Source organism: Teleopsis dalmanni, chromosome X (genome assembly GCF_002237135.1).
Source record: "Teleopsis dalmanni isolate 2A chromosome X, ASM223713v2, whole genome shotgun sequence".
NCBI classification, from domain to species: Eukaryota; Metazoa; Arthropoda; class Insecta; order Diptera; family Diopsidae; genus Teleopsis; species Teleopsis dalmanni.
In genome coordinates this window covers 91,788,918-91,808,725 of record NC_051848.1, presented here as the reverse complement: position 1 = coordinate 91,808,725, position 19,808 = coordinate 91,788,918, and the positions used below count along the sequence as shown (strand labels likewise).

The following is a 19,808-nucleotide window of genomic DNA, read 5'->3' as shown; positions in this document are numbered from 1 at the left end:
ACTGACTTAAATATAATGTTTACTGACTTTAAGCTGAAATAAGATACAATATATCACTTATTATAATTATTTATAGATACATAATACTTTCAATCCTAATACAATTGGAAGAAAAGAGCGACAAATTAGAAATACATGATTTCCTTTTTTTCATATTAAAAACTACAACAAAACTCTAAAGAAATATGTAAAAATAAAAACTTGAATATAGAAAATCAGACGGAATTCTTAATAATAACGAACATATGTAGAAGCAAAAATGGAATATTAGTCTCTACATGAACTTAATAAGCAGATATTATGACATGAAAAATTCTCAGTTCATTAGTGTTATCCAATTTTATCTATATATAGAAAATAGGAGAGAAAAATCGGACACTGCCACTGTTATCTAAAACACAATGAGAGAAAGAAATTTTTTTTAGAAAAAAGCTAAATTTGATTGAGCTTTCATTGGGACATTCGGGACTAGACACTGGATCGAAACATTTTTTTTATCATTGTTATTGTAGATATTGCATACTAATTTATCAAGAAGAAAACACGATTTTAAATACTCGATCATGTCCACCACATTTTTTTTTATTACTAAACTTTAAGTCAATATATTTAGTATTCGACATATCTGGCTTTAGAGTTCGAAATTTTTATATTAAAACCACCAATCAAAAATACATTTGATATCTGAGACATTTAGATCGTTTGTATAATAAATGAAAAAATAACACAAACCATGTTAGACTTATTCATGTTAGATGGCATGTGTAGTTTTTGTAGGTGTGATTAATTTAAAAAATTTAATTTAAAAAACTTTAAACTTTTAGATCTCGAGAAGTGATGGAAACAGTTTCTCAAAATAGAAAATCGAAACCGCACCTAAAAGAACAAGCTTCAGTTATGATAATGCTTCATTGTATAGACGAAATATATGGGTAAAAAGCTATTACATTACCTGTGTGTGTGCGATATTCTTCAGATTCAACTTAAATCGATTTAACGCCAAAGATATGATTTGACCGTTAAGAGATTTATCTATAAAAACAGTAATTAATTTTTATGTTGAAAACCTTTAAAATCCTAATTATAGAAATGAAACTTAATAATCCAATGTCGCTTAGTGGAATACTGCGGCTATGGTAAATATTAGACCTTCGAATGATGCCTAGTATGTCACCCACGGTAAGAGAAGATTTGAAAAACAACTGTTTTATTTTTAAAAACTATCTTTAATTAAAAACAGCTGAATTTTTATTAAACTTACTTATTAAACTTTTAAAGGTGTTTAAAACTTTTTATAAGAAATTTGCTACTTTCAATAAAACTATTACTCAAACTAATTATGTACAAGTGCAGTGAAAATTAATAGTCATATTTTTATAAACTGAAATCTCGAACTCATATATATAATAACAAGGATTATTTTCATGAAATTCAGCCAAAAGAATGGGTGACATCGTTTAATCGAAACCAGTTATCACTTATCTTCATAGAACACGACACAAAGAAATGAATAAGGATTCTACATACATTCCGATCTCTAAGCAATCTTGGCCACTATAATATATTATGTTGAAGGTGTTTTGAGCTAGTGCACTTAAGCACTTATACTCTTTTTTAACTCGACGTTTCTTCAAAACCCCTCTCTACACCTCGACTAGATTGTTGTTTATCACTTCATCAGACTAAGCAATAATTGACCTCAGATCTGCATACCTCCCCGAGGAGCCTGTAGCCATTCTAAGATTTGATAACGCGGTGTTGGTAAGTCTGTCAGATTTCGCAAGTAATTTCAGGGCTCTATCTATTCTATCTTCTAGTTCGTTCAGGCTTTGAAGTTTTATGGGTCGATTTATTGTTAGGGATTTTTATATAAGATTTGCAACAAACTGAATTGATTGAAATGTTGGAATTTGACAAAATCCGTTGTCAAAAAGTATTAACTTACGAAATTGTTCATAAACTATAATAATAACAATTAAATGACTAAATTTGCAATAAATATCATAAAACTGATAACATGCCTGAGACAGTTGGCAAAAGTTTTTCTACTTAGTATGCTAGCTGCAATACGAAACATTCAATAGACTATGTGTTACACATAACTTCACCGGAAAGTCCAGAAATTGAATAATGTATATTAATAAAATATCTTGATAATTAAAAATTCTGGTAATTTTTTAAGAAAACATTATGCAATAGCAAATTTTATTAATAAACGCAATAATCGGTGCATATAGAATCAATATACTTTCTTCTTTTAAATAGTCTAGTATTAAATGTAAAAAATGGTGCTTCATAGTTTTGAGATTCTTCAATACACACCTAATAAAACTATATATATATGTATATATATAAATATAAATATATATATATATTTATTTAAATATATAAATATATAAATAATTATATAAAAATATATAAACGTAACTTTGAACGAAAGTATGTATTTTTTATCACAATGATATTGGTAGTCATTCGATATATAAAGGTGGATCCACACCAAGCGAACGCTTGCGAACGAACAAAAATTCGCCGGTTATCGTGCCTGCAAAAGTTCATTCGTTCGCAAGCGTTCGCTTTGGTGTGAATGCACCTTAATATGCCTAGTGAGAATACGTACTATGTACTATATGCTTAGCGTAGGTAACTAATTGAATATATATTATTTCAAATACTTACTGTGCTGGATCGTGAAGTATAAAATTAAATAAAAAACTTTTCTTTTTCGCTAAACGTTGAAGTGCGGACTCTGTACCTTTTACGAATCAACAAACGAAAAGTAACATACAACGACATTGGTTACTATTTTATGTTTTATCGATTAATCGATAAACACAATTGATGTGTTTATTTACCGTTATTTGATACTGTGTTCGACAATATTTGAAAATAACGCATCGAAAGTCACACTCAGAAACAGATGGCAAATGCAGAACAATTCATAGCAGCCAGCTTGAGAAGCCAGCTAAACGCACGTATGAGCTTTGGAATGTAGAACAATTAAGACAAACCAAAGCTGCGTATAACACAATGATCTTAAGTGTTCGAAACATATATATACATATGATATAGAAATTGTTGCTATATTTTCTATTCATATTGTTAGGAAGCTTATGTGATTTATATGGCGACGATTATAGCGCAGAATAGCGCAGATCCTGCCAATCTGTCCTTCTCCTCGACTTCAGCTTCCGTTATAAATATATAAATATGCATATTTGTTTGCTTTAATTTATTAAAATAAATATTTGTAAGGAGGAAGTGAACTACAGCAACAAAAATTCTTTTTTTATATTATTTAAATTAATTGAATTTTTAACTGACCATACAGCTGTTTCGAGTATTGCGAAATACTCGAATAAAATCAGTGGTCTTGGAAATAATTCTTGTGTTTGATTATTCGTAAATAATTTTTTGAGACTCAAGTACCAAGAATCGAACTTGTGCCCTGCCAAATTTAAAGCTCAAAGTCAGCACTTCTTAACCAACTGACCCAAAGCCGTACTTGACTTTTTATGCTCGCACATTTTTGTAGTGTCATTCTTCTCTTATCGCTAGGTCATTTCCTGCTTCTGCATCTACGTAATTTTCTGGTTAATACCACTGATTAGTATCATGGAGAATTGTAAAGTTATACAACACCAAGTATGAAAACACAATCTTTTCGAGTATTTTAAACTAAACTCGATCGTTATTTTCATTATTCATTAAAACTATTTTCTGGTATACGACAAGCCTGAGTTTCCTGAAATTTACATATTATATTATATTATTCAAAAGATGTATGAAACACCTCCATCAGTCTTACTGCCATATGCTCTCAACCTTACAATAAATGTATATTGGTATCACACGTTTGCTATCAAAAAATTTGAAACCTCGAATTTGAAGGGCATTTATTAGCTAATTGTTTGCCATCGACTTATTCTGGAAATGGTGACAGTTCAAATGTTCACGACGAATTGAAAGCTGATGTTATTCTAGGATTACAAGATGAAAACGTGCACTGTTCTTACCATTCCTCAATTTAGCTGCAACAAATTCTGGGAAGATGCAGCACACTATTAAGATGCAGCTTTTCTTGTACACCACAGCAGTCCTCTTAGTTGCGTTGGCAACACAAACTTTAATGTTTAATTTAAGAATAATTTTAGGTAAACAACATATTTTATTCTAAGACAATCTAAGACAATTAGAATAAATCTGTCCAGAGACAATCTGTTGATATATAGATTGATTGATTCTTCATATGCCGTCTATTATTCGGCATATGAATTGATTGAGTTGCATTTTTTTATTCATTTATTTGCAGTTGTCTGAATGTAACTTGACGTAAAAGTGATTTCTTTTGGCATTATTACAAATAATAATTGACTATTGTGGATCATCGAACCATCAGTGAGTTTTAGCAGCCTCTACCAATTAACAGTTTCTCCGATACAGAGCAATATTTCTAATCTGAAGCATATATCGAATTATAACAATTTAAATTTCGTCTACAGTTGGAGCATTAAGTTTTTGCACATGTTCTCCAGCAGATATTTTGTCAGCATGAATAACAATCTTGTATGTATCAGATGGTATCTGTCAATTGCTATTTTGAAATAAACACACAAAAATGCTGAATAATGAATTTTCATGAATTTTTTATGATCAAATATCGATCAAATATCGATATTAGGTAGCCGGCATTATGATCAATTTCAACTTTGAAAGTTAGCATAACTCGAGCTTTTATGATTTCAGCGCTAAATGACTTCATTTGGAAGCGTGAGTCCCAATTAAGATAGATTTAAGATAGAAACTTAATTGAATCAAGAGTATGTACATCCCACAAGCAATCTTTATAATAGATCTGGCGATTCTCCACCCTAAGGAAGCTTCTTTTCTCTGGCGGTGCAACACAGTCATTTCGTTTTTCCATGAGTGCACTTTTCCAGTGCCAATGAAAATGACATTGGTTGAAACTAGAATAATTGGTGAATTGTAACGGAATTTAAAGCGATTGTAATCGTTCTGTTCCTTAGCGCAAAGTCTTGCCTAACGCCAATCTACTGTTTGTCATAGACGTCTTTCTATCACTTTAGGTTGTACAGATAAAAAAATAAACAAAATTATTGAAAATTTTAAATGGAAAACAAGGAAAATGAATTTTGTTAAGTCAGAACAAATTCAATGTCCAATTAAAAATTAAGAATGCTGACGTGCGCAAGTATCTTAATATTATTTCAGTTTCTGAAGTCATACGTGAATATACCTATACCCAAATATAGACCACCTGAGTCATCAGATAAGCATTGCTCCTGTAGTCTCTCAGCTTTGTTTATAATATTTATTATGATCTTTTACTATTATCGCAAGTATTCAAGTCACTGAGTTTCAACTGGGACACTGACATAAAACACAAATGTACTTTTTCTGATCCATTTCTTTATAGGAAATAGTATAGGGATATGGTGTTATTTTATCATTTTTGAGTTTTCATTACTGGTATGACCAAAATATTGCTTCTGCTCTTACAAGAACTCTGCAAATACTTAGTAACATGCATAGTCAAAAGTGGAACCATAAATTCCTGCTCAACTAAAGCAAAATTTTTTCACTGTTATCTAATTGGAGTCCATATCTCTTTAAAAATAAAGCAGCATTTAAAGCTTTATGTATATATATATATATGTATATATGTATGTGTGTGTACATCTGCAAGCACAGAGCTTGTGGAGCTATTAGAATAGCAATTTTTTAATCGTCACTTCTGCTTATTAAGCCGGGATTGCTATCTTCGCTTATTAAATGGATAGAAAAATCAACATATAACGCACATAAGTTCGGAAAACAGATATAACTCCTATAGCTTTAATTCTTCTTCAGTTTGATAAAAAATAAATAATAGTTGGATGTAAGCTTTCGCCACCTCCTGTGCTAAATAAAAATATCTTCTAAAATGAACAACTTTTTCTTATTCAAAAATTTGAAATGCTTTCACCGAGGTTTATGCCAAAAAGCCCGCCAATATTTTGCACGCAGTCTGCGATTTAAGATAAAAGTTCAAAAAGCAAAAAGCAGAAAGCAGAAAGGACACCTGCCATTTTTTCATTTTGTACCTTTTTAAACACTTATTTTAGCTCATAAATTTTTAATCTAAAAGGTCCTTTTATAGCACAAAGTGACTTTATTTGCGAAATAATTTCTGGTTATTGTTGTAATTTAAAGTGACAAAAAAGTGAAAAAGGACATTTTCTCATTTTTAACAGTTATTTTAATAAAATGTTGACACGCATATCTGCAATAATGGCACATTAAAAACACCGCAACGGCAATAATAATAACAAAGCATTTTATTGCCATTATCGGCTACAGTATTTGGCACTGGCTCCGTCTCTGGCCATTTTCCCTCTTGCATAGTAGACGGAAATTTGCGTTCCTGTTATTTTTATATTTCATTTGTTGTGTGTAATTGAGAGCTACAGATAATCCTTTTTCCTTATTTGAATGACTGAATGACTGAAAGACTGAATGACTGAATGACTGACGAAACACAAAAATTGTGTAATGCACAAATTACTGATGGAAGAGAAGCTTGAACGGAGTACTTTTCTCACTAGCCCTGTAACTTCATGCATGCATGTGTGTATATATACAGGCCCGTAACCAGAAATATACTTCTAAAGGCGTTTTCAAATAATTTCATTAATTTAAAAAATAATTTTTACCTTTTCAAGCAATCACGATGCATTAATAATAAATATAAATATAGAGCTTGGATTCATATAGACAGCGGCTTCACTGCCTCCAGTATACTATACATAGTATTGGTATATTTTTGGCTGGCAAACAATTTCAATTGAAAATTAAAATAAAATTAATTAAAAGGACAGAATGCATGTAATAAATTTATATGAACTCATAATTTATTAAACTTATATTGTTAATGTAGTTAGCTGACATTTTTAAGTTCGTGAGAAAACGAAGTATAGCAGGGTCTATTGTGTACAGGTGTCTACTGAAAGATAATAGACACTTGTCTACTGAGTCGATTGATAACGAATAAAATCATATTTCTAAGCTTAAAAGATCTTCTCTAATTGATAGTTAACCCATTTACTAGGAATCCTGACAAAAATGTGCTCCGTTGTGAATAATGTATATCCCTACTTTTCAAGTAAAACTCAAGTAAAGTTAAAAATAAAAATAAATTGATATTCTTGAGAAAAGCAATTTAAAGAAAAATTAATTAAATCACGTAAAAATCTAGTAAATTATATATTTTAATTACTGCGACTTATATTATATTATATTATTGTATATGAATATTTTGTTGTTATTAATTTTGTATGAATAATTTGTTATTTTAATTAATATTTAAATATTAATTTTTAATTAAATATTAATATTTAATTAATATATTAATATTTAATTAATATATTTATTTAATAATGATAATTAAATTAATATTATAAACTATATAAAGACGTTATATAAAAGCATTATTGATTAAATAAAAAAAAATTAACTAAAAATTAAAATAAAAAATGAATTACAAATAATTGATATATAATCCATGTAAATGATATGTACCTAGTCTATATTAGAATGATATATATCCAAAATTGGTGTAAAAAAACAGGCAAGGTCTATAATAAAAGTAAAAGAAGAAAAGGAAATAAGTAAAATGGAAAAATAAAAGTGATAAAAAAACTGTTCCAAAATGAGTAATAAATAATATTAAAGAGAAAAACAAATTTATTGCATTTGCCTTTTTTTATATAATTTAATTAAATACAATAAATTAAATAAAATCTCTATTTAGCATGAAAATTCAACAGTTATTATGACTTAAAAAAAAATATGAAGTGTTTTACCAATTAAAAAATTTATTTGTAATTCCATCTAATATAAACAAAAAACAGGCGATATCTCTAGACGGGTTACACCAATTTTTACAAAATATTGACTTAAAGGTGACTAAAGCATCAATACACCATCAATGCCATTGTGATTCTTTTGGCATCAATGCCACTATAAACTTCTGGGTAGAAACAGATGTAACATAAAATTGAATTTAAATTTAAATTTTGGAAAATTGAATGAGTAGATGTAATGAGAATAATTTACCATACAAAGGGCTTTCAATTAAATGAGCTCATTATAAATAAACCAACTGATTAAGACCAACTGATTAAGTCTAATGCAACCCCTAAAAGTAAATTTCCCACATTGTTTATATTTAAAATGTAAACAAATAACAGCTAAGGTGTGAATAAAGGCACTGAGAAAGTAAGTATTTAATGAAATCTTTGGTTTATTAATTGAATATATAGTACATTTGTAAGATATATACATATATATATATATGAATGGCTTAATATATTAATTATATATATATTTAATTTTGTGCTTTTCGTCTCTAGATCACTACATTTTTCTAACTGCCTCTTTATTAATGAGTTTTCAAAAATGAAAAAGTCATTAACTCTTTCCGTAAACCTAATATTTATGTAAAGAAAACGGTATCTGGAAATAAGTAACAAAATATATTTGTGCATTTATTAAATATTTATTGTTTATTTACGCATGAATTACTCACCTATAATCTACGAGACCAAAGAGAATAATCAAGTACCACTCTTTATAGTTATAGTACTCAATAGCATTCTGAGATTCTGGTTTTATTTGGATGTGATTTTCATCTTAAATACTCTTTACAATTAATATGTTTTATATACAATAATTAGATTCAATAATTTCATTACAATAATATGATCATCTTTTACATGATCATCCATACAAAAATAAGTTACATTTCTCCGAGGTTACATTTTAAGATAAATCAAAAAAGGCGTAACTGGTTCATTAATTTCCGATCTTCCCCACAGAGAGTGCCCCATCAGCATGGCCAACTATTTGACATATACATGATTCATTTCGATATAGCTATTTGACTCCTTTTTGAGGCCGTTGAACATCATGTGACATATATGCGGATGCTATAAATATTGCTGGCTTCTACTTGCGCACTACTCTCATGGTGCTGACATCTAAAGAGCATAAATCAGAACAAACCATTAAGTTTCATTATCACTAAGATGTACAATTTAGACTTACCCTGCCAATTATGGTAAAAAAAGTTGTAAAGCACAATCGAATAACCTGCCAAAAGACAAGTACAATTAGAAAGGCGTAAGGTAAGTAGACATACATAATATTATAAGTAATTCACAAATAGATCTGTAATAAATAGATCTGAAATAGATCTGTTATAACTAATTTAGAAGCTTTTCACCAGCTTTAATTAATAACTTTATTCATATGAGATTTCTATACTCTTAACGTCGTGTAAAAATTGCTAGTATACTTTTTTCATATCTAGAACTATTTCCTCATTTACCTAAAGCGCAATCCAACATCTCAGTAGTCACTACAGAATCATCACGCTATGGGTACAGACATTTTCATAATTATGTAACTGGAATGAGTAACATTCGACTCAAAATTCCGGGGCTGAGATTGAAGTTTGAAATGAATTATATTGATTTCCCATTTATATTCCTTGTTTAAACTACACCTTTATTTGCATATAGAACTTCTTAAACCCTGAGAAGACAATATTCAAGTGTATGGGTGATTAAATATTTTATTACAGAGGATTTGCTCACGAACAGGACATACAAAATATTTCTGCATTATAGTTACTATGATGAGTTCTTTTGAAATGTCAACATTGTCGATGTGACATAAACAGTAGTGCATCATATAATGTCCTGGCCACCGCAACATCTTCACTAAATACCATCTTAATCTCGATGTAACATCTATCAATTGTCAATTGATAAATTATTGGACACGACAATAGATCTACAACATTTGCCATGCTCGAAAATATATGAAGTGTCCATTTCAACTACAAGTCTCTGCGCTTTGGACGAAGTCATGTGAAAGTAACAAACTGCATAACGTGTTTACACAAAAGTACCACAAATAAATGCTCCGTTAAGATAATTGGACTTCAAGATGAGTACATCTACCAGAAAATGATTCAAACCATAGCTTTCTGCGCTATTAAAACTATTAGAACTCAACAAACAACCGATTGAACGTGTTGAAGAGTTTTGTGTCCTATATTCACAGGAGGCACACTCACGGATATAGCGGCAAAAATAAAGAAAGGAATCAGCATATCATCAAAGTTTTACAGTAGTAACACCAAAGTTACGATTCATACTTTTCTGGCTAAATCGCATTTCTAACAAGAACCTATCTTCAAGAACAGGTGTATGAGACATTAACGTCGACATTCGAAGACGCAAATTTGGCTGGATAGGACACTTACTAAATACCATCTTAATCTCGATGTAGCATCTATCAATTGTCAATTGATAAAACTTTATAGCGCACCAAGAAGCCTATAAAACATCGAGAACTGACCTAATAAAGGCGATATCGAATAGCAAGGCAAGATGCTACAAGGAAATATGCGAGGAAGTCGAGAATAATCCCTGGGGACTAGGATACAAGGTGGATATGAATAAATTATATAGCTACAGTCCACCAGTTACAATAGACGCAGCTAAGCTACAAGTGAAGGCCTCTTCCCGCAGAGAGCTGATATAACTTATACAATACAAGATAGTGAGCCACTGAATGAAGTATCTGAGGTTAGCAGACAAGAATTGGAAGTGGTACCACAACGGGCCATTATTTGTGCTTAAGTGGGCTTTTTCTTGGTAAACAGGGCCGCCACTCCATGCAAAGGGATGAAACTAAACAAAGCACCTGGAGTAGATGAAATACCAAACCTGGCACTAAAGATGGCCACAGAAATCAATGCCGATTCATTCAGGGAAGTGTTCGATGCATGTATAAAGGAGAGAACATTCCCCCAGATATGGAAAATATAGAGGTTGGTGCTTATACCAAAAGGCAATAACGTACAGCATGCATCAGGCTACCGTCCGCTATGTATGATTGATACGGCCGGTAAAGTTTTGGAAAAGATAATTAGCCGAAGACTAGAGGAAGCCTTGAATGGCAACGGTTTATCAGATAGACAATTTGGTTTTCGAAAGGCACGTTCCAAAATAGAGGCCGTGGAAGCAGTCATAGCCATAGCAAAAGATGCTATTAAAGGAGACCGTTGGCTCGAAGGAGACAAAGAATACTGTGTCATCATTACAGTAGACGTTAAAAATGCATTTAACTCAGCGGACTGGGACACTGTTCTAGCAGCACTTCAAGGGCAAAACGTTCCAAAGCACATAGTATTAATCGTTGACTATTTTAATGAAAGAGTGTTTTTGTATTACACAGACAGAGGCACAAAGTCATACCAAGTAACAGCAGGGGTACCACAGAGCTCGGTACTGGGTCCAATATTGTGGAACATTATGTATGATGAAGTGCTGAGACTTGAGCTCCCAGAAGGCGCAGAAATTATTGATTTTGCTGATGACATCGCCCTAGTGGTTAGAGGAGAACATATACAAAAGATAGAATCAACATGCAATGATACGGTCGCTATTGTAAGGAGCTGGATCACAAGTGTAGTCCTCAAACTTGCTGATCATAAAACTGAAGTCCTTCTTGTAAGTAGCAGGAAAAAGATCGAGTACAGTACAATAACTGTTGGCAATGAGCGAGTCACATCAAACAAGCAATCAAGTATCTTGGAGTAATGATTGACAATAGACTCACCTTTAAAGAGCATCTACGATATGTTGCAGCAAAATGTACGAAAACAACGTGTACTATCGCGAATAATGCCCAATATAGGTGGACCCAGACAACAAAAGAAGCAGTTACTGACAAATGCAGTTTAGTCTATTGCTATATATGCAGCTCCACACATGGGCAGATGCAATGAATAAAAAGACGTATAGACTAGGAGTAGACGCAGCATACAGAAGATGCGCACTCAGAATTGGTTCCGCATTCCGTACACTATCTACTGACGCGGCCATAGTTATTGCCGGAATGATGCCACTACAGCAGGAAGCAGAAATTGAAAAGGAAAAGTATGCAGCCCAAAATATGAGAGCCATCGCAGCTCCTTGGCAAGAGCAACCAGAGAGCAGGTCACACCTGATAACATCACCCAACTGATGTTGCTGTCATCAGAAATCTAGAATCTGGTAAATGTATTTGCGAAAGAAATCATAGAAGGACAGAGAGCAGCAGAGAGAACTATAAGAACAGTAAGAGATGACAGCAATCGCTGAATTACCACCCTCCGAAGAAATGCTTAAATGTGGTTCCGGAGGGATTTATGGTTAGAAGAGACATGGTGTTAGGATGAGGTTTAGTACGCAGGCGCAAAGATCAAGCAAAAGAGTAGGTCTTGGTTGCGAATCGGGCACATGCTGGTAGTAAGGGCTACCAGTATCTTTTGAAGATTCCACATCCCTTAGCTCGTACGGCTTAAAAAAAACAAAAAAAGGACACACACTACGCAAACCAACAGATGGTATCGTAAATACACGGTAACGGACGAAGAGGCCGTCCGAAAATTACTTGGAGAATGTCCACACAAAACGAAATTAATGTTAACGCATGGTCGAACATACACAACTATAGCAGCATCAGTGAAGTGCAAGACGTCGCGCTGCAAGAAGGCAATGCAAATTACTTGCAGATAGCTGATGCCCAGTATAGAGGGAATGAGGAATCATATGACGCCGCACAAAGCTCAACAATAATAATAATTCAAACTAAGATCGTAGTCAGAAATCTGAAGACATAATTTATTCACTCTTGTTGGATTAAATTAGTAATATAATTAATAATATATATTATACTACCGATTAAGTCGATTGAGTATTTAAGAAAAATTAGCAGCTTTTTTCTCAAACCAAAATACCATGTCAAATGTACTTTAATCTCTCAATGTTTTTAGTTTAAAAATTTCTTTATACTTGTGCTCAACTTACGCGAACTGCATAAAAAGTTATCAATCAAGAAAATATAGGAGTACGTGAGTTATGGATGGGCTTTGCTTTCCAACACTCCTTTAAGTTCAAATGAAGTTCTTTCACTTCAAATGAATCGTGATAGATGCTCTGGCATCAAGTAGTGTTATAAACTCGCTTAAATTTTCATCCATCGACATGTGCTCTCACATTCGCACGTATGCAAACAGCATATGACTGAAGTGAACTCGTAGTATGGTATGTTAAAGGGGGTCTATATATTTCTACTAAAAATAGAGAACAATAACTTGAATCTACAGACAGATATCATTCAGATATCATTTGCCTAAAAAATGTTTTTCTGACAACTGATCTGATAAGTTACATTGTTATATTAAATAATATATTTAATTATATCCAAATAATTACCCTATAAGATTATATCCAAAAATAGAGTTCAAAAAATCAAAAAAATTTGTATTGGATGTGGCACGTCATATCTTCTGGAGTCATTTTTATTATCAATTAATGTGTGAAATTAATGTGTTACCATTATAAATGATACCAACTAATTTACAATTTACTAATTTTTCCTTTTGATTTAAAATTTAATATAAATAACCAGAAAGCAAAAAACAAATATTAACTACAACTTGTTGGAAGACGATTAAAAAAGTGTTTATTTCATAATAAAAATGTCCATGTTGTCTCATTCTTTAACTTCAATGTTCAGGATTTTTTTTCAAGTTAAGCTTGTAAACGTCTTTCCAATTGCGAAAATATTTACGCAATATTCAGCAAAAAGTCAATTGATGACTCGCTCAAGATATTCACTTCCCCCAAAGGCTAATATTTAGCAAAGTCATTCATCATAATCAACACAGCATTAGTAGCCCCTCATTTATGTTTCATGTGCTTCTCAAGCGGTTTCGGAGAAGATTATACGCTCCGCCTCGTTAACGCAATGCTTCGCAGCAGAGATTCCTTGAGTGCATGTAACCACCCTGAATGGCAGAGGCAAATAAAAACACATGCTGCCAACATCTCATCTTGATTGTTGACATATTAACTTGACATGTGCCTGCCACAATTGCTTCCTATAAACAAGACATCTTGTGAATTAGAGTCCTTTGTGTGAATGTGGACAAATGTGAGGCAGTTTTTTTCCATAGAACCAAAATGCGTTAATCTCTTGGAATGTTAGTACACACATATAAAGAATTTAGAGGTGCGTTAACGCTTTTGGAATGTTTTAACTTGAACAGGAAGAGATTTGTATTGATGTTAATTGCTCCACTTGCTTTAATCATTGCTAATCCACAGCAAACTCGTAGTCATATTGTGGGTCTTGTAAAGATTCCAGCAGCACATCAATTGTTCTCATATCTGTTTGATTTGCAGAGACACATGTTGTCAAACAGGACAACATATATTTTTATCTGGACAATCTTTTCCCAATATTAATATTTCTTCAAAAAAAGAATAACATCTGTATAGTTGCATACATAAATGTGTATCTGTGTTATTCATTGGATTACGAAGTAAATTTTTGTCACCTGTCTGTATCAATAATGGTATTTTATCGTCCTTTTGAACTCTCAACTGCTAAAACTCATTATTGAAAAATAATTCGAAGTGCTTACATTAAAAGGTGGTACCGATATGTCTTCTTTAGATTTGCGTTAAATTATATATCTTGGTTATCATTCCACTGGGTTGACTAGTAGTATTAAACACCATCCAATAGGGAAGTATTGAAAGTTCCTTTTTTTAACAAATGCGTGGTCAAATTACCGTTAAGGGAAAATCATAGATTAACTATACAAAAACTGGCAAAAGGTACGAATACCAATAAAAGGACAAAAACATTGCATAAATAAATTAGAAAACCTACATGAAGAATCAAGAGGTTTGCAACAACATTCTAATAGAAAGAACTTTAGAGATCAGCAAAAAGAATCAGAATTCACAATACGATTAGAGGTATTATTCGATTTGGCGCACGCAAATGCACTTGAGATGATAACAATAGAAGACGATGAAAACTTTTTAATAAAGCATTAGCGGAAGGATCGTCCATGGTCTAGATTATGAAAAAACTCGAAGAGAACAAAAGGTCAAGAAAGGAATCAAATACTTATACAGATAAGAGAACGCTGCATGCGCCAAATGAAACAAGTAGGTAAATATTCCGTGCTTGATCTCCTAGAAAAGATATTAAATTATTGTAATATTTTGATAAGAAACTCTGTCATTGTCGATATCACCAGAAAATAAAAACATTTTTTATGATAACGAAATTAAGGAAATTTAGCAATTGTAGATCAGAAGACTGCAGCTGTCCTTGGTGCTTGCAAAATTAGTGATCGTAATGCTGTTCGTTTCATTCTCCCCATAATCGAATCACTAGGATATGATTCAAAGAATTTTATTTTGAACAAAAATTACATACGCATTGTTGGACAAAAACTGCGATCACAAAGATTAGAAGACTTAAAAGAGCAGTTTAGAGTTTGTGAGCTAAATACAGTTTGTTTGCTTTAGGATGGAAAATTGCTGTCAGCTTTAGAAGGAAAACAAAATGTAAACAGTCTACCTATTATAATCTCAAGTGGGACTGTTGAGCAATTACTTGAAGGACCTGCACTGAAAAATGGTACCGGAAGGGTACAGGCATCTGTTATTTGTAAATAAATTTTCGAAAGGAGTTTAAAGGATCACGTGCAAGCTTTAGTTTCTGATACGAAAAATATTTAGAAAGAGATCTTTTATATTTAGTTTGCAAACTATTTTAACGATTTCAAAAGTTTTGGCCGAAAATAAACGTTGATAATTTCACAGTCTTCTTAGAAAATGAAAAAGAAGGAAAATCATTGAACACAGATGATATGTTATGAATTACAAGTTTCCTTAATAAGATACATAAAGAGAATCAACAAAGAAATGATTATAGGGAACTTCTAGAACTTGCATTAATAGTTTTAGGAGAAAAGTCGTATTCACATATGTGATAATCACAAGATATAATAATTAATAACTGATCCCACCCTTCAGATTTTGTGCTAGCGTAACATTTGATGTTCATTTTATTACTTTTTTGTGTTGGAAAATGTACGATATGTAACGCATCAAGTTCCAAGTTTCCAAGATTTTGAAGATCTTCATTCACTAGATGGTATGCACCTAAAATTTTGTGACTTCTGTGGCTTCACAGATTGATGATCAGACTCTTCTTCATCACACCAAAATCTGCAAACATTTGTGTCGAATATATCTATTATGTGTAGGTGTTTATTGCAGGTGGTGTGACCTGTTAGTGCCCTAGAGGGTGATTTTAGACTCTTCTTTGCTCTTTTGACATCAAAATTCAAGAATATTTTGGAGTGATTAAGGTCGTCTGTGCGTTTTCAATATCTGCGATTTTTTGTTGTATCCATTTTTTGGTCTCTCATATTTAATGTTCTTTTTATTGAAGCCAAAAGAGGGGGTTGGACCGATGAATGGCTCTTTTGCCTCTTTTTTCACATAAAGGTTCGCCTTTTCGTGGCTTTCGTGTGCTTCATGTCCGCGTACCCAAATCAGAGAAACCAGTTGATAGAATGTATTCTTACACTCGATAAGGACTCTAAATGTAAATGTGTAGCTGTTTAGAGCTTTGACAATCTGTCTATAAATTGACTATCTGAAAGTATTTTGACTCTCTTAAGTGCTCTTTTGGATAAGATCTTCACGGTCTCTATTGTAGCATAGAGTTTTACATTTAAATTTTGGTAGTTGTGTTTAGTGTAATTGATTTGTGTGCCTCCAAACCACTGAGGCATTTTGGATCCATTTGTATACAATTTTTGCAATTCGTCATGTGTTAGATATTTACATATAAAACGTGCGGTCTGATCACAACTTTGAAATAAAATGTGACGTGTTCTCTTCGAGTATATTATAATAACTGTCGTTATTTATTTAATTAATTATATAAAACTAAATAAAAGCTTATTAAAGCTTGTCAAAGATAATTATATATATATAATGTTATTAACATTGTGACAGGTTTTAACTTCAACATCATGTAACCATGTTCGGTTAGCATTTCACTCTTTCCTTGATTTGATAATGACTCTGTATCTGTTGGTGAAATTGAGTAATAGGTCTATGTGGACAATTGCCTGGGTATGTAACGTTTTCGAGCCTGGTGAGGATTTAAAGGTATCCAGGAAATGTTCTGGTTTGAAATTTTTTTTGTGGAAAATGCTTGCATTACAGCTTTCTCTTGTATTGCTAGATGTAGCGGTGATAAATTTAACAGAGCTCCCATGCCAGCAGTTGAGGTAATTTTCATGGCACCTGTGATACTTAGGTACGCTAGCCCCTGTAATTTGCACAGATTTTAAATATCCGTAGTCTATTTGATGTTTCTCTAGCATACCATTGCTCCATATAGTAAAATGGGATCTACACTTGGGTGTAGATCCAGAATGCCATTTTAGGGTTTAAACCCTAGGAATTTCCTAGAAACTTTGTAGTCCAAAGATTCCCAAGTGAATTTTTTATCCACATTAATTCCTAAATATTTTACCTCTTTCTTCAGGGGTACCTCTATCTAATGCCTTTTTTCTGGTAAATGTGGCAATAGTGGTTTCGATAGGATTAATTGATAATACTCCCATGTTGTATTTAGTGTCCTGCATTCAGTCCCTAACAGCCCCTTTTCAGTTGCTGCGATAACTACTAATATGTCGTTTGCATATCCAATTGTTTTATACCCTTTTTTCTTGAGAATTTGTATTAGGTTATCAGTTATTAAGGACCATAGCAATGGTGAAAGTACTTCGTTTTTCGGACATCCTTTTGCTGCAGTAACACTGAGATTGACTTGTCCTAAAGAGGCTGTGATCTTTCTTTGGTTAAGCATATTGCTTACCTATTTTTATATTGATGAATCTGCTTCTCTGCTGGAGACTGCCGGTTCTATTGTTTAAAAGTTCGCATTATTAAGGCTCTCTCAATGTCCACAAATGCACCGAGAGCAACTTCCTTTAGGTTTAGTGCCTTTTCTATAATTTCAAAAATTGTGTAAAGTACTGTGACTGTAGATTTGTCTTGTTGATAAGCAAATTATAGCATGGGTAGCGGATTGTTGAAGACAACCTTCCCTCTTAGGTAGCAGTTGAGTATCTCTTCCATGCTTTTCAGCATGAAAGACTTTAGACTGATCGATTTCCTCTCTTTGGAAAGAACATTACCTTAACATTTCGAAATACCTTTGAAACATATTCCAATGCTAGACTAAATCTGACGATTTGACCAAAATACGTGTCAATCTTATAAACACTTTAGAGACTAGGGCTGGGAATATACCATTAGGTCCTGCAGATATATAGAATTTGCATGAATTTATGGCCCATTTCACCCTTTCAAAGTCAACTATTTTGATTCTAGTGAAGTTTTTTGCCCTTGACTCGACATTCTGGGAAATGAGTTTAAAGAAGAAGAAAACAGTTTGTGAAGACACCGTCCGATGCCTTTTGTAAACTATTAGTGTTAAGTCAAGAACCTCTCACCATATTGTATTCTCAAAAGTTGGTTTCTTACCCTTGTTTGCAATAGCTATGATAGTTTGCAGTAAAAAGTGTATGAGTAACTCACCTCTTGTGTTTAAGGTCTTGTTATGTGTCTTACAGAAGTTCACTTGACCAATAATTTTCGGTGATGGTACTTTGTTTGATGTCTCCTAGAGAGTAGGCTGAAGTCTCAGCTACTACTGCTGCCGTGTTGCCATTCATAAATTTTGTAAATGCCAAATATTTATAATTGATATCAATTATAAGCGCAGCCCTTGGCTGGATTAGATCCACATTATAGACTACCTGTGTGTTTGGTATTTTAAGACCTGCTAATCTGGCTTTCTGTATCCAGAGCCAGATTAGCTCTATGTTGGTGCTTTCACCGGCAAACTTGCTAATTTAGACTGTTGCAGCTTTAGCATGATGAAGATTTATGTATTGTTTGCGTGGGCAGAGTTGACTAGAGTACTTTCGTTTTCTTCTTTCAACTCCACTGTATCTAATTTCGTCGTTATTACTGCTAAGTTAATGGGTGTAGCTTGGCCAACGTGAAATTAGGCCGTCTCACCTAACTCCTCCCGGTTGGCTATTGATTTCTGGTCAACTCCACGGACCTGAGTGACATAAGAGTCCCTTTCAGCTCCTTAAAGTGTACGCCATATATCGACGTAGAGGCGTGTAATAGGTTCAGGATAATATAAGTCTCTAGGGTCTAAGAATTGGGAAAGTATCCCATTGCAATCCGTGAGCCTCGGAGATGTAGTAAGGCACTTATTGAAATGGTTCCTTGCCCAGGCACCCCAAGTTTGTATATTAGCGGCTAGATATCCTCTAGCCACTCATCCATTGATTTATGCTTTTTCACCTTGGATTTGGGATTTGCGTAAAGTTTTAGTCCCTTAGTCCGACTATATTAGCCACACCCTCAGCTGAGACATGACGTTACTGAAAAGCGTATGACTATTGACACCACGTGGAGGTCATAGTCGCACTTCCATTAACCTAGTAGTTATAGCACAGAGGTGATAAGACCACTGCGTTATTCCCCCTACATAAGCTAATGACACAGAGTTTGCATTGATACTATAATACTTGGTCAAGAAACTCGAAATCGTGTGTACCACTCATATTTATTTATGCACCAAAAACGATAAGTTATTATCACAACTTATTAACTAAAGTGCATAGCTTACTCTCTATGTGAGTATTGAATACTCTTAATCCTTCGAGGATATATAGATTAAATGTTTTCGTATACGAGGAATACGTTTTTCTTGTAATTGTATTATATTTTAGTAAAACGGTTTTTCTTCACCACAAACTTGGAAAGCAATTATAGATTTAT

The 19,808-nt window shown here is 32.8% G+C and overlaps 1 protein-coding gene across 1 annotated transcript in view; it reads right to left on the bottom strand.

The window, feature by feature from the left end:
- Positions 1-3,700: 3,700 nt before the first annotated feature.
- Positions 3,701-19,808, bottom strand: part of LOC119688696 — a 31,567-nt gene continuing 15,459 nt past the window's right edge. The window contains exon 3 of the mRNA XM_038103363.1: positions 3,701-3,745. Within this exon, the coding sequence (XP_037959291.1) occupies positions 3,701-3,745 (45 nt within the window). The remainder of the gene's footprint in view (positions 3,746-19,808) is intronic.